At 51.4% G+C, this 16,669-nt stretch overlaps 2 protein-coding genes across 3 annotated transcripts in view; one reads left to right on the forward strand and one right to left on the reverse strand.

Annotated features, from left to right (window-relative positions):
- Nucleotides 1-5,008, forward strand: part of LOC308480461 (protein-glutamine gamma-glutamyltransferase E-like) — a 15,352-nt gene extending 10,344 nt beyond the window's left edge. Inside the window, exons 9-13 of the mRNA XM_081011965.1 lie at nucleotides 669-914; nucleotides 1,548-1,850; nucleotides 2,542-2,696; nucleotides 2,914-3,047; nucleotides 4,735-5,008. Of these exons, the coding sequence (XP_080868091.1) occupies nucleotides 669-914; nucleotides 1,548-1,850; nucleotides 2,542-2,696; nucleotides 2,914-3,047; nucleotides 4,735-4,882 (986 nt within the window). The 3' untranslated portion in view covers nucleotides 4,883-5,008. The remainder of the gene's footprint in view (nucleotides 1-668; nucleotides 915-1,547; nucleotides 1,851-2,541; nucleotides 2,697-2,913; nucleotides 3,048-4,734) is intronic.
- On the reverse strand, nucleotides 109-10,375 carry LOC308480458 (cohesin subunit SA-2-like). Of its 2 annotated transcripts, none has more exons than XM_081011962.1 (7): nucleotides 10,289-10,375; nucleotides 10,098-10,194; nucleotides 9,901-10,002; nucleotides 9,325-9,421; nucleotides 9,099-9,175; nucleotides 8,822-8,992; nucleotides 109-777 (listed from the first exon to the last, which is right to left on the reverse strand). In XM_081011962.1, exons 1-7 carry the CDS (start codon nucleotides 10,336-10,338, stop codon nucleotides 748-750), a joined length of 624 nt encoding a protein of 207 aa, XP_080868088.1. In that variant the 5' UTR covers nucleotides 10,339-10,375; the 3' UTR covers nucleotides 109-747. The 2 variants fall into 2 exon arrangements, with proteins under 2 accessions (XP_080868088.1, XP_080868087.1); XM_081011961.1 differs by lacking the exon at nucleotides 109-777 and adding an exon at nucleotides 6,410-8,696 and having other exon boundaries at nucleotides 8,788-8,992; nucleotides 10,289-10,372.
- Between the last annotated feature and the right edge of the window lie 6,294 nt (nucleotides 10,376-16,669).

The following is a 16,669-nucleotide window of genomic DNA, read 5'->3' on the forward strand; positions in this document are numbered from 1 at the left end:
GTTTGTCAACAACAAATTGTCCATTCACATCAAAATAATTTTGAATTACCAATATACATAAAATTGATTAGTTTTAATAGGTCCATACACAACACAAAACACTGTTGCTGTATGTAGGTTTTATTTTATTTGTTTTTTATCTTATATTTTGGAAATGTACATCCAGGTTGTTTTTTTCCTTTAATTTTTTTTCCGGGGGCCCAAGCTATGTAAATCTGGCACTGGCTGCCCAGTAGGTGGCTGCAGCTGGCAGGAGGTTTCTCCTGCAAGTTTAAAAAACTCTCCCCTGCCTCTCTCTCTGCCCCTTCTCTCACTCCCAAACTCACAATGCCTAGACGACAATGGCTCTCACCAAAAGCAGCTGACCTGTCAAGAAGAGGGCTTTGAGTGTGGCTGCCCTTCTTCTGTGGAGCAGCATCCCTGTTGAGATATGACAGGCAGCCATGATCTGCACTTTCTGGAAGCAGCTGAAGACATTTTTGTTCTGACGGGCTTTCCCAGCTGACTTAGTGGGTCTTTGCTATGAAAGTTTATTTTGGATGCTTTTCATTTTGTTTTAAATGTATCTGCTAGCTGGGGTTTTGTTTGCCCCCTCCCAAACTGTTTTCTTGCATGTGACCTTGAGGCGCAGAATGCCCACTGGTTCTCCCTCCCTTTCCTTCCTGCAGGCATCTTCCAGTGCGGTCCAGCTTCGCTGACGGCCATCAAGGAAGGAGACGTCGACCTGAACTACGATTGCCCGTTCGTCTATGCAGAGGTCAATGCCGACCGCGTCACCTGGATGTATGACACGAACACGGGAAAGAAAACAAAGGTCTACTCTGAGACCAAGAAGATTGGCCGGAACATAAGCACCAAGGCCGTGGGCAGCTATGCCCGCCAGGATGTCACCAACAATTATAAATACCCAGAAGGTAAGGCATGCAAATTGAGACAGAAACTGGAAATGTTGAGGGATCTGGATTATTGCCAAGGAAATGAGCACTTACCCAAGTTGTGAGGACAAGACTGGCCCATCAGGAGAGCAAAGCAGAGGGAGGCTCACATGGGTGGAGCCAGTATTTTTGTTGGGGGCAGAACCTCAGTTAAATATTTTTATGGATTTACTTGATGGGGGGGGGGAGAGATGCTCCCCTGCTGCCCCTTGGCTACACCCATGGAGTCTCAGGTGTTTCTCAGAGCATTTCCCAGAAGCTACTTTGGGCGCCCTGTCAGCAGATTGGCCAGGGCAGGGAGGGCGGAACATGGGTGGTATTGCCCACCAATGAGTGGGAGGGAGGGCAGGCAAAGATTTTCAGTCCATGCGCCACACCCAAGCTAGGCCTGAGCAAAGAGCCCCATGGTCTGCCTGCCAGCCCTCAGGACCCCAGCTCTTCTGTGCCACCAGGCCTTGCACTGCTAGGATGGCTGCGAGGCTGAGGCCCCAAGAGCCCCTGGCCTGGGGAAGGAGAGGGAAGGTGCCCTTCATGCAACTGCTGGTCCCTATGGCTCCTGCACTGGGGCCTAACAGCCCCGCTGGGCTTTGCCACCTGCTGTTTCTCTTCCAGGCTCAGAGAAGGAAAGAGCCGTCTTCAAAAAGGCCAGTGAGAAGCTGAACCTGAACACGTTCAATGCCATATCTGCCAAGGGTCCGGAAGCTGTGAACCCAAACCTCTCAGGGACTCTGAAGTCCAAGAGCCCTGAGCCAAAGGTTGGTCAGGATGTTGACTTGGTCTTCACCCTGAAGAACCTTGCCTCCAAGGCCAGGAGCCTGACGGCCAAGATGACCGCCTGGTCCATCGTCTACAATGGGAAGCCCATCCATGAAGTCTGGAAGGACTCTCTCGCAGTGACTCTGGGCCCGCAAGAAGGTAAGCCTTTTGTGGGCTCCCCACAGCAAGGGGGCAGCCTCCAATGCCCCCTCTTCCTCCTCCTTTGCCCACAAGCCACAGTCGGGCCTTCTGGAGAAGCCCCACTCACGTGGGGGTGGTGGCAGAGGCACCTCTCATAGGTCTCCCTCTTGGCTTGCTGGGGTGGGGGATGGCGAGTTCCAGCGACCTCCTCAGATCTTGGGGTGCAAGGAACTTCCACTGCTGGTGTGTGCTGACCTCTGTTCTTGGCCTGCCCCTTTTTCCACTTGCTCTACCCCAAGAGATGGGGGGCTCCTCTTTTTGCACCCATGGGCAATGTTGGGGGCAAGGGACACGGAAGAGGGGGATCATTGCTCCCCATATCTGCCCCCAGCTAGCCAAGTTCCTGCCTTGGCAGCCCCTGACTGTTCTCCACCAAGGGCTATGGGACTCACCTTCCCCTGAAGAAAGGGCAACGTTTTGGGGTTCTTCCTGGCATCCGAGGGGGATTTTGAGCACCGCAAGAGGTTCCTCTGCACCGGCCGCTGAGCCACAAGGTGTTGCAACTATGATGCAGTGCATGTGCATGAGGCAGGGTGCCAAATTAGGTCTCCCATGGGTGCTGCTGAACTATGGAAGACCAAAGTCTGCCCCTGCCGGCTTGCGTGACCCACATCTCATGGAAGGCCCTTTGGTTACTTGTCACTTTCAGAGAAAAAGTTTCCTCTCAAGATCTCATACGCTGAGTACCAGCAACACCTGACGCCAGACAACATGATTCGAGCCACAGCCTTGTGCCAACTCTCAGAGGGAACCACAGCCGTGGTGGGAGACATCACGCTGAGCAACCCCTCCGTCACCTTGAAAGTAAGCCTTCCTCAGCTGCCTCTGTGCCCAGGAGAGGCTCCCGAGTGCCTCCCTGCCTTGATGCCCACAGAATTGCCTCTCAAGTTTCTCTCTCTGCTTGCTGGGCAGTGCGTGGCCCTCCCAGGCATGCCTTTGGAGGCCTGTGCCCTCCTGGCTTTGCCCCCTGGGAGGCCTGGGGAGTGGCCCTCCTACTCAATGGGGGCTTTTCTCTGGGCAGGTGCTGGGACAGGCGAAAGTGGACCAGCCGCTGAAGGTGGAGGTGGTCTTCACCAACCCTCTCAATGAAGAAGTGAAGGACTGTGTGCTGCAGGCAGAGGGCAGTGACTTGCTGGCAGAGAAGCTCAAGCTGGAGTAAGTGCCTGGGACATCCAGACAGGGGGGGTGCCGTGTCCCCTCCCCAGGACTGGGGGTGGCTGCTGGGGTGCTCCCTTGTGGTGCTCCCACCTCCCAGTTCCTCAGCTGCACTTCCAGAGCAGGCAAAGTCGGGGCTCCAGTCTCCCGGGTGGGGGGTCTGGAAAGGGGTGCCCAGAAGGGACTCCTGTGTCTTCCTGGCCATGTGGGGCTTCCTTTGCTCACTACCCAAAAGAGTCACAGCCCATTTTTCTATCACCTTCCAAGGCAACTTTTCTATGTGTACCAGGAATTGTCAGTGACAGAGGCTGGGGCCCCTTTTGCTTCAGAGGTGTCTTTTAATAGTTGAGAAATTGCTTCAGGGAATCGTGAGTGTGTGTGTGTGTGTGTGTGTGTGTGTGTGAGAGAGAGAGAGAGAGAGAGAGATTGAGAGCTGTGCACAGGCAGCCTCTGCTGCAGACATGAGTTTCAGCCACCCTTTAGAAATGTTTGCCCCCAGCACCCCACTGCTCAAACTGCTCATCTGTAACCCCCCCGGCTTGCCAACCACCCCAGGCAGTGCTTAGCACTGGTGCTGTCACTCACCCCACCTGGTGGCAGCTGTGTGGGGCTGGGGCTGGGTGTCCCCACTGCCTTTCAATACTCCAGCCAGGAACTAGCAAAGGCAGAGCTGGGCTGCTGTTTCTTTGGCACATCCAAAGTCAGGAGGAGGCTGGGCAGCCAATGGGGACAAACTACTCTGAGGAAGAAAAGTGATCTTAGAAGAAAGACTTCAAGGAGGACCCTTCTAGAGAGGAATTGGGACACTGGGTCCCTGCTTCCTAATGAGCAAGCTTTGATGGGATGTGGAAGTATTTTGTGGGGAGAGGGACCCGTGCTCCAAACTGAAGGTCCCACAAGCCACTTGTGTGCTCAGCTGGGCCCAGGCTGGCTCCTCACCTGGCTGGCGTGGATGTGGGAGCTCATGGCTACCTTCAGCCTGAGCTGCTTAACTGGGGAACATTTAGTTTGACCCTCAAATCAGAAGAAGGATAAATTCCCAGGCATACGCCCCCCCAAATACCCTTCCTGCCATCTGCTGCCACTGCCACAAGGTGATGGGGCGAGGGAGGGGCCGTCCAGAGCTGCTCTTCCGAGGGTGGTCTGAGAGGGAGGTGAGGGGTAATGGGAGACTGCTCAGCACCCACTGCCCGCCCCCCGAGTGGGTCCATCATGCTCAGCCATCCATCGTTTCTCCAGGCTCAGAGTCCCCCCACTGGCTGCACCTCAGGCTGTACCTTCTGGTCCACCTGAATGATCATGGCATGTCCAACCTGGACCCCGTTAGCCCCAACCCCCCTGCTCTGGTCCCTTTGGCAGCTGCCCTCCCAGCCGTGGGTCCTTCTGCAGGGGAAGCACCTGCTTCTGCCACTGTCCCCCCCCCCCCAACTCAGAGTTATTGTGCCTGATCTAATTAGTAGTGAAAAGCAAATGAAGCAGCAGCCTGGCCTGCGCATGGGAACCCAGCAGCGAGAGGGAGACCCTGCCTGGTGGGCAGGGCCTGGGAGAGCCTCTGGCTTGGCGGCTGCTGCTGCAGGAGCTAGCCCTGGAGTCCTGAAGGGCAGAGGAGGGCCAGGCAGCCCCCATGCCAGGCCCACAGCTCCTCCTGAGCACCAGCTGACTGGCTCCTTTTGCTCCTTGTTTGCAGCGCGCCACCCCTGCAGGCCAAGCAGAGCACCCGCCTCAAGTTCGAGGTCAAGCCCAGCAAGAGTGGGACGAAGCAGCTGCTGGTTAATTTCTCCTGTGACAAATTTCAAGACATCAAAGCCTTTGAGCCCATTAATGTCTCTGCCTGAGCATGACTAGCCATGTAGCAGCCTGCCAGGAGGATGGAGCCAAGCAGTGGAATGGGGAGCCTGAGCACAGCGGGGCCTCAGCCCCATTGTTTTCATGTGCATTTTAATACAAGTTTTCTTCTTATATCTCCACTGTGTGACGTCCTCTTCTTCTGGCTGGTGCGTGCCTTTGAGAACCCCCCAAAACCCGACACATTAGCTGTGAGACCTTAACCCCTTTGGTCTCTCCCAACTCTGTGGCTCTCTGATTCTATGACATTTTGACTCTTGGGACACCACGGCCTGCCGACCCAGCGGCAGAAACAGGAAATGAAAAGCAGCCCCCATGCAATCAACAGGACTCGGGGGGGGGGGGGGATTCCAGCCTCTATGCAGGAAGGGGGCGCTGGAACCTGGCAAGGAAAGTCCCCTGTGGGGCAGCGAAGCCCTGCCAGGGACCGTCATGGTTGAAGCAGTAGCGGCCATTCCTTCACCAACCATCCATCTCCTTCATGTGTGTGTAATCCGTGGATCCCCAATAACAGCCCAGAGCAGAGGACACCAAAGGGGGGGGGGTCCCATCCTTGGCTGCAACATTAAAAGCACAGGGATTAGGCTATGAAACCTTGTTTTGAGCAAGTCCAGCTATCAACTCAACTGACTCTCCCTTTCTTACCCTGATTAACAAAGTCAACAACCTGGGAAGTAAGTTTAAAATATAATTTACTTATTATCATGCATTGGTTCACAGCAATGCCAGGAGTAAAAATTATGCAGGCAAAATACCTCTGAGATTTTGCAAGCGGATTTGCCCTGATGGATAAACAGCTCAAGACGCAAGAGCAGTCCAAGCAATAAGCTCTTTATTGCCCGTATTAAGCGTAATTGTTGAAATATATACAGAAAGTCCATTTATGGCTGCTGGTCCCAACAGTGGAACATCTCACTTAGCATACTATGGCACACAGCAGTAGTCTAAGGAGAAACTCCAGGTACAGTGGTGCCTCGCAAGACGAAAAGAATCCGTTCCGCGAGTCTCTTCGTCTTGCGGGTTTTTTTCGTCTTGCGAAGAAAGCCCATTAGAGGTTTAGCGGCTTAGCGCTACAGTATTAGCGGCTTAGCCGGCTTAAAGATCAGCTGATAAGCGGCTTAAAGATCAGCTGATAAGCGGCTTAGCATCAGCTGTTAAGCGGCTTAAAGATCAGCTGGTAAGCGGCTTAGCGGCTTGGGAAAAGGGGGGGGGGGAGGAAAAAACCCCGCAGGAACTCGCAAGACATTTTCGTCTTGCGAAGCAAGCACATAGGAAATTCGTTTTGCGAAGCACCTCCAAAACGGAAAACCCTTTCGTCTAGCGGGTTTTCCGTCTTGCGAGGCATTCGTCTTGCGGGGCACCACTGTATAGGGCGGTATATAAACTCAAGAAATAATAAAATAATAAAAAGCACAGTTTTTCAAGGCTATTTTTCCAGATGCTGCAAGCTGACAATGATCTCATTCTTATATTGCAGCAGTGTAACCATTCTGGTTTTTCTGGCCAGCATCTGAAAGTTGCATCACATACAGAACAGAAACTCACTCAGTTGTCTGTAAAACAAATGATCAATCCCCCAACAATATTTACCTTTACAGTACAGTCAAACCTTGGTTGTCGAACGTAATCCATTCCGGAAGACAGTTTGACTTCCGAAACGTTCAACAACCAAGGATCAAAGGGTGGCCAGCAAAGTCAATGGAGATAAAAGAAAAAAACTCCACAGAAGCTGTTCGGCTTCTGAAAATTGTTCAAATACCGGAGCAGTTATTTCTGGGTTTTTGGTGTTTGGGAGCCAAAATGTTCCAAAACGGAGGCGTTTGGGAGCCGAGCTTGGCTGTATAACCAGTTTCTGGCATCTGCCTGCAGTGGAGCAGGCAAAGGGAACGTCTGCCCTCTTGGCTGGCCAAAGGGAGAGAGAGGAGCAGGAAGTACCAGGAGGCCCCCAGGAGAGGAGGGGAAATGACATCACACAGAGTCCTCTCTACCAATTGCATTTTGATGGTCTTGGTCCTTAGCAGTCAGCTGTAGTCTTAGCCCCTTCTCCTGCTAGCTAGCAAGAACCTGCACTTTTTAGGTTGGACTGCCAACCTAACCCTAACCCTCAGATTCAGGTAGGTAATCGTGTTGGTCTGACGCAGTCAAAATAAGTTAAAAAATTGTCCAGTAGCACCTTAGTGACCAACTAAGTTTGTACATGCACACAAAAACTTCTACCCAGAACAAACTTAGATGGTCTCTAAGGTGCTGCTGGCAATTTTTATTCTAAGCCTCAGAGAGAGCCCTCTCTAACTAATTGTATTTCTATGGTCTGAGTCTCTGCCCGTCAGCAGTACTGCTCTGTGATCTTAGCCCCTTCTCATGCTAACTAGCAAGAATAGGCTTTTGTTTTGTTTGGCTGCTAATCGCCCACACTTTTTCAGCTGAGGCAAGCAGACCTGTGCCCCAGCACACCCGGTTCTGTTCCCCACCCGCAGCTGGGCCAGGCAGGCTGCAGTGGGGTTCTCTTTCTTGCTCAGGCGTCCTGCTGGCCCCCTGCATGTTCAGCAGTTTCCCAATGAGCCGCCTTGGGCAGGTGTGGCAAGGAGATTTGCTCTGTGGGTGGCCCAGCCAGGGAAGCGCCACTGGATCCCCTTGGCTGTGCTGGCCTCCATCAGGGCAGCTCTGGCAGAGCAGCTCCCCAAGGAAAGATGCGTGGTGGCTCATCCCCACCCCCTCCGTGGCACTCTGAGCCCCAATGGATCTGTGTCCCACTGCCCCAGTCCAAGACTCTCACCTCTGCCTTTGCCTGCAGAGGAAGAAAAGCCAGGGGTGAAATGCCCCAAGCCCACTGAGGCGAGCCCCAACCCAGGGACTGCGCAAGAAGGAAGACGGCCAAGACTAATCCTTGTTAGCTCCTCTCCCCCTTCCTCTCAATGAGGCCCAATGGCTTTGGGGGAAGGGCATCTCTGAGGATTTGCCTTCCAGCTCTCGTGATGTTCAAAAGAAAAATCCTCACTGGGGCACCTGCCTCCCCCTCACCTGCAGTTATGACGCTGGGATTGGCAGTCCAGAGGGTAACACCAAAGTAGGACCAAAAGCAGAAAAAAGACAAAACTTCTCCCTTTGGGAAGCTGGCAGTAAAGTTAAGTTTCCCCAGAAAAATTGCAGAATGAAGGAGAATAACAGAACCCTGAAAACAGAAGCTGCAGAGGGATAACCCTTGGCATGAGAGTTTCTCAATGCTCCTTGTTGTGGTTCTGGTTCATACATAAACTACTTATGCTGCAAATTACCATCATTAATGGAATTGATCTGTGCAAGACCGAGGTTGCCTAAGGCAAAACACCTGCCTGTCCCTGTAATTTGCAGGCGCCCCAAATGTGGTTTGAGCATCATGCTCCCCTTCCAGTTTATTTTCTTGCTCTCTGGCTCCCTGGTTTCCAAGATGCCTGGTGAGGCCAGAAAGCAGAGGTTATTCCTCATTCCGCTTTCTCCTGGAGGGGTTTCTGAGTCCAAGTTGTATTTCATAGGAGTACAACGAAGACAGGAGATGGGACAGGACTGCAAATGTGGAAAGGGTGTTTAGGCTGGAACCCCTTTGTGGTTGAATGTTAGATAAACTGAGCATTTCACTAGTGGTGCGCTGGACCAGTCTTTCTGAAAACACGCCCTGTGGGAGATGCAGCAGAAATCTTGGGTGACAAAATATAGTGAAATAGCTCTAAGCACATGGTCTGAGCTGATAGTGAGCAAGCTCTGGCCCTATCTCAGTGAGTTAGACACTCAGAGCTACACGCACCAAACCTGTCATTAGTTTCATGGCTACAGGAAAAGATGAAGCATAGCATGGCATTTCTCAGCTCCTCTCAGAAAGGGATGCATCTGCCCACCCAAACCCAGACTACTCTCCTACCTGCCAAGGTGCTTGTGTGGCGGAAAGCACGCACCTGGGAGTCAGACATGCCAGTAAGCAGGGCGACAAGGCTACCCATCAAATACTCATCATAGAGAACAGCATGTTGTGTTCGGTGCACAAGAACTCCCAACAGCTCACAGAACCCCTGCCGAAACCGCCGCCAGACTGGGGTGTTCAACAACAGTGGGTACTCTGCTGAGCCCTAGGAAAAGATTTGTCTGAGTCCACCATTTGTCTCTGCCACCCTCCCTCCAAGGCGACTGTTTGGATTGAACCTCCCCAGAAACATCCCCTTCCTTAGTTCTCACCTCATCAAATGATTCTGTCAGCTGCTGGATGATCTCCGAGTTCTGAAGGCCTCTCAGCATCTCCAGGGTCACTACACCTGCAGGGCCGTGGAGGGGAAAGAGAAGGGAGAGAGCGCCCGTCCAGCCTCACATCACTGCAGAGCAAGCATGCAACTGGAAGGGGGACGGAGCACAGGAGAGCTTTTGCAAGAGTACGCAGAAGCACAACACTCCACTCTAAACTCACCTTTGCAACCACAGGAGTGGACAATGAAGTTGAACAGCTCCAGAAACCCAGATTCCCTGTCTTTCCTGTAACTCTCAAGCCAGTCATCAACTATAGACTGTGGCAGTTGACAGAGGATGGCAGTAGGCAAAGGGAGCAGGGCAAGGACACGCACATAGAAACAAGAGAGAGATGCGAGACCCACAAGAGCACAAGCATACTAGAGGATTTGCGTTTCCCCTAAGGCCTTCCCCCCCCCCCGCCGCATATCCCTGCTCCTTATCTTTCTCCAGCCAACCCTGCCCCTCTCACCTGCCCCAAGTCTCCTTTCAAAAAGCCAACCCTTGCTCCACTGCAGCCCACCAAGCCAGCTCTCCCACTCCAGCACATAGGACAGGGGTGGAGGCCCATCTTTCCCTCTCCTTCCAAAGCTCCCCTGGGGCCGGCTGCTGGCGCATCCCATGGAGCTCAAGCAGCAGCTTCGGGTTGAGCAGGAGGGGGCGCCTTCTCCGGGCTGGGCCCTCCCTCCCCGCTCTCTGCCCCGACGGCAGCCCAGAGCAGGGCCTTCTCCGCGCGGCTCCCTCGGCTGCCCCTCACCTGCGCGGCGCTCCCGCCCGCCTTCACCGCCTGGAAGAGGCCGCCGCTGGGCTCGGCGCGGGCCGGCAGAGGGTCCTTGGGGGCCGCCCTTGGCCTCGCCGCCTGAGGGGACGGAGAGAGAGGGCGAGGAAGCCGGGAGCCCCAGCCAGGCCTGGCGGCGCCCCACCCCGCCGGGGCCTCCCTCCGGCCCTCCCTACCTGCGCCTTGCGGGGCCGCGGCTTGCCGGCCTTGCCGCCAGGGCTGTCCTCGAAGGCGCGGTCGCCGGAGTCCTCCGAGGCGTCGCTGCCCGTCGCCCTGCGGACCAAGAGGGAGCTCAGCCCGGCCCGGCCCGGCCCCACGCCGCCCGCCCGCCCGCCCTCGCCCGGCCGGCCGGCCCTCGGGGACTCACGGCGCGGGGGCCGAGCGGCGCGGCCGGAGGGCCCTGGCCGGAGAAGCCATGGCGGGACCGAGGCCTCCTCCTCCTCCTCCTCCTCCTGGCTCCCTCAGCGCAGCTGCGCGGGAAACGCGCCTCGGCCCCGCCCCGCTCGCCTGCCCGACACGCGGCTCCCCGCGGCACTGCGCAGGCGCCACACGGGGGCTGCCTCCGGCGCCGCTCTCCTGGCGGCCACAAGGGGGCGCCCCTGGCTCGCGGCACCGGCGGGGGCGGAGTCCGGGAGGGAGGGAGGGAGGCGCCTCCGCTTGGCCGCCCGCCCGGGGAACGGGGGCGCGGAAGGGGCGGAGGGAGGTTCCTGGAGGGAGGGAGGGAAGGAAGGGGGCCCTTGCTATGGCCAGCTGGCCCTTGTCCCTGATAGGGGGGGGGCGGGCATGTCTTCTTCACCTTCTTCTTCTTCACTACAATATATCCATTTATTTCCAATTGTCAATGTCAAAAGGGACTAAAATCTATCAAATTCATAGAAAACCAACGTGCCAATTTGCTCAATTTCTCTAGGACTCCATGACACCTCCCCTGTCCTCCATAATCCCTCGAGCAAGGTGTCAAGACCCTAATCCTGTCAAATCGCTCTGCCAAGCCCTTCCTCCGGGCGATGCCAGGTGACAGACTATGCATACATGGACCATTGTCTTCTCAGGATGTGCTTACCTGCGCATATCTCCAGCTCTGCATATTCCCCCCTCCCTCCTCCATATGTTAATCCGGTGTAACCCAACCTCTTCCTAATGTATTCGTGATGTAATCTGTGTAACCCAACCTCTTCTTAATGTATTCATGATGTAACTGGGATGTATTTTGCACTGTATTCTGGGACATGGAGGGAAATTTCAAAAGTTCATGTCACCCCTTTCTCGCTGTTCAATCTCGCCTTGAACCTGTTGCGCAATAAACTCGGATCTCCTGCAACTTGCTCCTGTCTCCGGCTGAGCTCATCTTCTTCCGCAGGGACCCGCGGACTTAGTCCGACGAGCTGGGTGGCAGAGTAACCCCGCACCCAGATTTTACCGTAACATCCCCAACAAATGGTTGCTGTGTTTTGTGTTGAATATATGCCAGGTGGTCATTTATGGACCTCATTTGCACATAACAAAATATGCATTTTATCAAAGTAATTGTTGAACTGAAATACAATGACGTGGAAGTATATTAATAGTGAAATAATTCTCTCTCTGGCGGGACCTCCGGCTGGCAAAGCGCTAGAGCCCAGCAGTGTCTCCGTCCCCCCTCCGTCCCCGGAAAGGCCTGCTCTCGAGGAGGCCCACAGAGCTTCGTCTGCTGGCCAGCTTGGCCCTCGGCCCCTTCGGCCGGCCCTCCTCAGCCCTTCGCCACCTTGTCTGCAGGCTTCCACCCCCGAAGGGGATCCAAGGCCCTCCCACAGCTGCTCTCCATCCAGAGGACGCGATCCTTGGGGCCAGGCAACAAAACCCCGCGTCCGCTTGGCCAGCAGCTCCACTGCATGGCTGACTTGCTCGGTGGGCGCTTCCGCCAAACCCCGAGGTCCACTTGACTCTTGTCAAGGCAGCTTTACCCGCTTGGAAGCCTGTCCTGTCCTGGTCGCCCCACCTCAAAAAGGAGAGAGCCGGGGAAGTTTCAGGGAAGGGCCAGCAAAAGCATGAAGGGGATGGAGTGAGTCCCCTGGGAGGAAAATGGGCTGCAACCTTGGAGGCTCAGGAGTTTGTGGAAGAAGAAAAAATAAGGCAGACATGATCGTGTTACACAAAAACATGCACAGACTGGAGCAAGGAGTAGGCAGAAGTACACCTGCCAAATTTCCTGTTACTTTGCCTTCATTTTCCTGATAGATTTGTATTTTCTTCCAGATTCCTTTTTTAAGCTCCGAAACTAAACAGAATTAGCGTAAGAATCTCTTTTGGAGCTTTTAATATACTGCCTCTCTACACTTAATCCCGTGTGTCTCTCCTGGTCCTGTCTCACATTGTTGTTCAACCTAGAAGCTCTGCTTCAGGCATCTCCAAGAGAACCCAGAAAACTCCTGTTTCCCCTCAGTTCAGTGCTGGCTCTGCCTTTCTGGAGAACCTCACAATTCCTCCTGCTTGTCTTAGTTTCCTGCACCTCCTTCATGCAAATGCCAGTCCATTGTGATTTCTGGGGTGATGGTGCACACTTAGCCACTGGTGTTCTAGTATTAGGGATTGGTGACTGTTTCTGGTGCTTTGCCAGCGAAACCGTCCTGCTGTTTTCGTCTTGTAGCACTAATGCCAGTTACCCAGCAGGTGCTTTTATGACATCTTCAAGGAATTGAGAGACAGCCACAGCCTCATTTCACCCTGGAGTGTGTTGTGAAGCCTCTTGCTGACCATGTTCTAAGCCCAGCTCTCCTGAATCAGAGGCCAAAGCGCCTTCTGTCCAGGGCCAGCAACCAGGAGGGGCCAACCAGGTGCCCCCAGGGAGCACACAAAGGCAACTGCCCTCCCTGCAGTTTGGCCTCTGCCTCCTAAACCGTCTTTTAAACACCCTGATCGTTGCCATTATGCAAGCACCTTTGCTGTACTGCTTTTCCCAGATGCTAATACAGTGGTACCTTGGGTTAAGTACTTAATTCATTCCAAAGGCCCGTTCTTAACCTGAAGCTGTTCCTAACCTGAAGCATCACTTTAGCTAATGGGGCCTCCCGCTGCTGCCGTGCCGCCAGAGCACGATTTCTTTTCTCATCCTGAAGCAAAGTTCTTAACCCGAGGTACTATTTCTGGGTTAGCAGAGTCTGTAACCTGAAGCGCCTGTAACCCAAGGTACCACTGCATGTGATTGTATTACAGATGTTTGTTTCAAAATGGGTTTTATTTGTATTTTGATAAATTTTAGGTTGATTTATATTTTATCTTTTGATTTTATTATTTTTAATGAATATTTTATATACACTGCTTCCCAATCTTGTTCTTGATAAAGCAGTATCTACATTTGTCAAATAATTAAATGGAACCAACAGTTTTTATTTTCTTTATCATAGTGAACAGCTATTAAATTCACCATGATACCAAGAGCAGCAACGGGGTGGCATATCCCTTTAAAAGTGTGCTTTCAACATGCAAACCAAACTACAACAAGTACCCCATTTTCAAATGTATGCAGGTAAGAAATTGCTGGCCCAATTAAGTCATACAGTTTTGTGAGGAAAACTGATCTCAGATGCTGATAAACTGTAAGGAATACGTGGGTTTTATTTATAAAATAGAAATCTATAGACTGACCACACTTAAAATACTGTTTTCAGTTTTAATCATAATATTTTTTTTATATTTTTTAATAAATACTTTTATTGAATTGCAGTAACAAAAACCAAACAACATCACAAGCAAAAAAGGAAAAATAACACATTACACAAAAGATAAAATAAAATAAAAAGAACACACCAAAAAATGCATAAAAACATAGACTTCCCTCCACCCATGTTTGACTTCTTTTATTCACTGTGTTATTAATATTACATTGTTTTTATTCCACTTCCATCCATTTCCTCAATATTTCTACCCTGTAAACTTTATTCATTGCATATTGATATATTTGTCCCAGAACAATGTTTTTTCATATACTCCTTTGCACAATCCCATTCTTCAATTAATTTTTGATCTGTTTGTCCTCTTATTGCTGCCGTAAGGCTAGCCGAAACTATATATTCACAAAATTTGACTTGCCACTCTCAAACAGATGGGATTTTTCCCCCTTCCATTTTTTTGCTATAAGTATTCTGGCAGCAGCTGTTGCGTATAAGAATACTTTTCTATTGGTTGCAGGAATGTCATTTGTTGTTATTCCCAAGAGGAACGCTACAGGTTTTTACAGTTATTGCACGGTACTTTAAGCATTTTTTAAAGTTCCTCTTGTATGGTGGTCCAAATTTTTAAAATATGTACACATTCCTACCACATATGATACATTGTTCCGATGTCTTTTTTGCATCTCCAACACATACTGGTTTTTTATTTATATATTCTAGCCAGTTTAACTGGGGTTAAATACCATTGGTATTTCATTTTCATTAAGTTTTCTCTAATTATGGAGCATGCTGTAAATTTAATGTTGTGTCTCCATAAATTCTCCCATTGTTCCAACTGGGTTGTATGACCTATATCTCTGGCCCATCTGATCATAACCTCCAATAGTAATAATAATAATAATAATAGTGATAATTTTATTATTTATACCTTGCCCATCTTGCTGGGTTTCCCCAGCCTCTCCCCTCGCCTCATAAAAGGATTTTTTTTAAAAAAAGGAACGCTTCACAAATTTGCGTGTCATCCTTGCGCAGGGGCCCTGCTAATCTTCTCTGTATCGTTCCAATTTTAGTATACGTGCTGCCAAAGTGAGCACGTAAAAGGATATTGTTGGGCTGGAAAAGGTTCAGAAAGGGTAACCCAAATGATTAAGTGGGGGGAATAGCGTGACACCCCTATGAACAAAGGCTGCAGCGTTTGGAACTTACCGGTATAGAAAAAAGGCAAGTGAGAAGCAACGTGGAATCATAAGAGTTGGAAGGGACCCCAAGGGTCATCTAGTTCAGCCCCCTGCAATGCAGGAAACTCAACTAACCTCTGCTTAAAAGCCTCCAAGGAAGGAGAGTCCTCCACCTTCTGAAGGAATCCATTTCACTGTCAAACAGCTCTTACTGTCAGAAAGTTCTTCCTGGTGTTGAGTTGTAATCTCCTGTCTTGTAACTTGAAGCCATGGGTTCGAGCCCTACCCTGCAGAGGGAGCCGCCAGAAGACCCTCAGTGGACCTCAGTGTCTGGGCTAAATGATGGGGGCATGCCTGGAGTTGCTCAGCAGCCACCCACTCAATCACCCTGCCCAAGAATGGAAGATTTTAAACTGGGTGATAGTTGGCCATATTAGCTGAATCAAAAGATGGTTTTTTAAGAAGCTGTTTAATAACCGCCTCTTTCAGTGGGTCTGGGAAGGCTTGCTCACAGAGGGAAGTATTCACCACCCCACAGAGCCCATCACCCAGCCCTTGCCGGCTCATTTTTATGAGCCCAGATGGGCAAGAATCAAAGAGGCAGGTGGTCGATTTCAGTTGTTCAAGAGCCTGTCCACATCCTGGGAGGTAACAGATTGGAATTGATCCCATGCAACTTGACTAGACGGAATCTTGGGTCCTTACCGGGCCCCAATGGCGAAGGTGGCTTTGAGATTGCGAACTACCTGAAAGAGTCTCCTGCTGCTGTTTTCTGCAGATGCAATAGAGGCGGTGAAGAAGGTCCTCTTCACCGTCACTATCGCCACTTGGTAGGCTCGATGTTGAGCTCTAACCCATGTCCGGTCCGATTCAGAATGAGTTTTCTGCCACTGGTTCTCTAGCCGTCTCAACGACTTGTTTCATTGCCCTCAGCTTTGGTGAAAACCATGGGGCTGTCTGGGCCTCATGCAATCAGAGAGGGCGCTTCGGAGCCAAACAGTCAATAGCCCTGGTTAACCCCGCATTCCAGCGGACTACCAGGAAATCAGCTGAAAGGCCATCAACATGGGATAAAACATCCCCTACCTCTGGAAACCATTTGGATCCATTCAGTGGCGGGGATGGACCATCCAAATCAGTCCCACCTCCCTGCAAAGGGGAAGGGTTGTGGAGAAGTCCAGTTGCACCAGGAAGTGATCTGACCATGACACTTCTTTTGTTTCGCTTTTACTTAGTGTCAGATCACCCACATCCATAGAGATGAACACCAGGTCTCTTTAAAACCAACCAGTCATCTACGACTTCCCATCTTCCCCTTCCGTGGTTCCTTTAATTTTCCCACCTACCCCACATATTCTCATATATCTATTTAACTCCCTTATTCCTTTATTATTCCTTTGTTATATGTTACACTATTGAATTTACCTTAATCCTACTATCTTGTTCACATGTTTACAGTTGTTTTCCAGATACTACACAAAAAAATTCCATTCCTCTTTGTATACTTGTTCTTGTTTTCTTATTTTACTTGTTAGACCAGCTAACTGCATATTCTATCACTTTTAATTGCCAACCCTCCTTATTTGGGACCTCACTCACCTGCCATTTCTGAGCTAACAAAATCCTAGCTGCTGTAGTAGCATACATAAATATGTAAAGGTAGAGGGACCCCTGACCATTAGGTCCAGTCGTGGCCGACTCTGGCATTGCAGCACTCAACTCGCTTTATTGGCCGAGGGAGCCGGTGTACAGCTTCCAGGTCATGTGGCCAGCATGACTAAGCCGCTTCTGGTGAACCAGAGTAGTGCACGGAAACGCCGTTTACCTTCCCGCCAGAGTGGTACCTATTTACTTGCACTTTGACGTGCTTTCGAACTGCTAGGTTGGCAGGAGCAGGGACCGAGCAACGGGAGCTCACCC

Source organism: Podarcis pityusensis, assembly GCF_964106645.2.
Source record: "Podarcis pityusensis genome assembly, chromosome: 6".
Classification (NCBI taxonomy): domain Eukaryota; kingdom Metazoa; phylum Chordata; class Lepidosauria; order Squamata; family Lacertidae; genus Podarcis; species Podarcis pityusensis.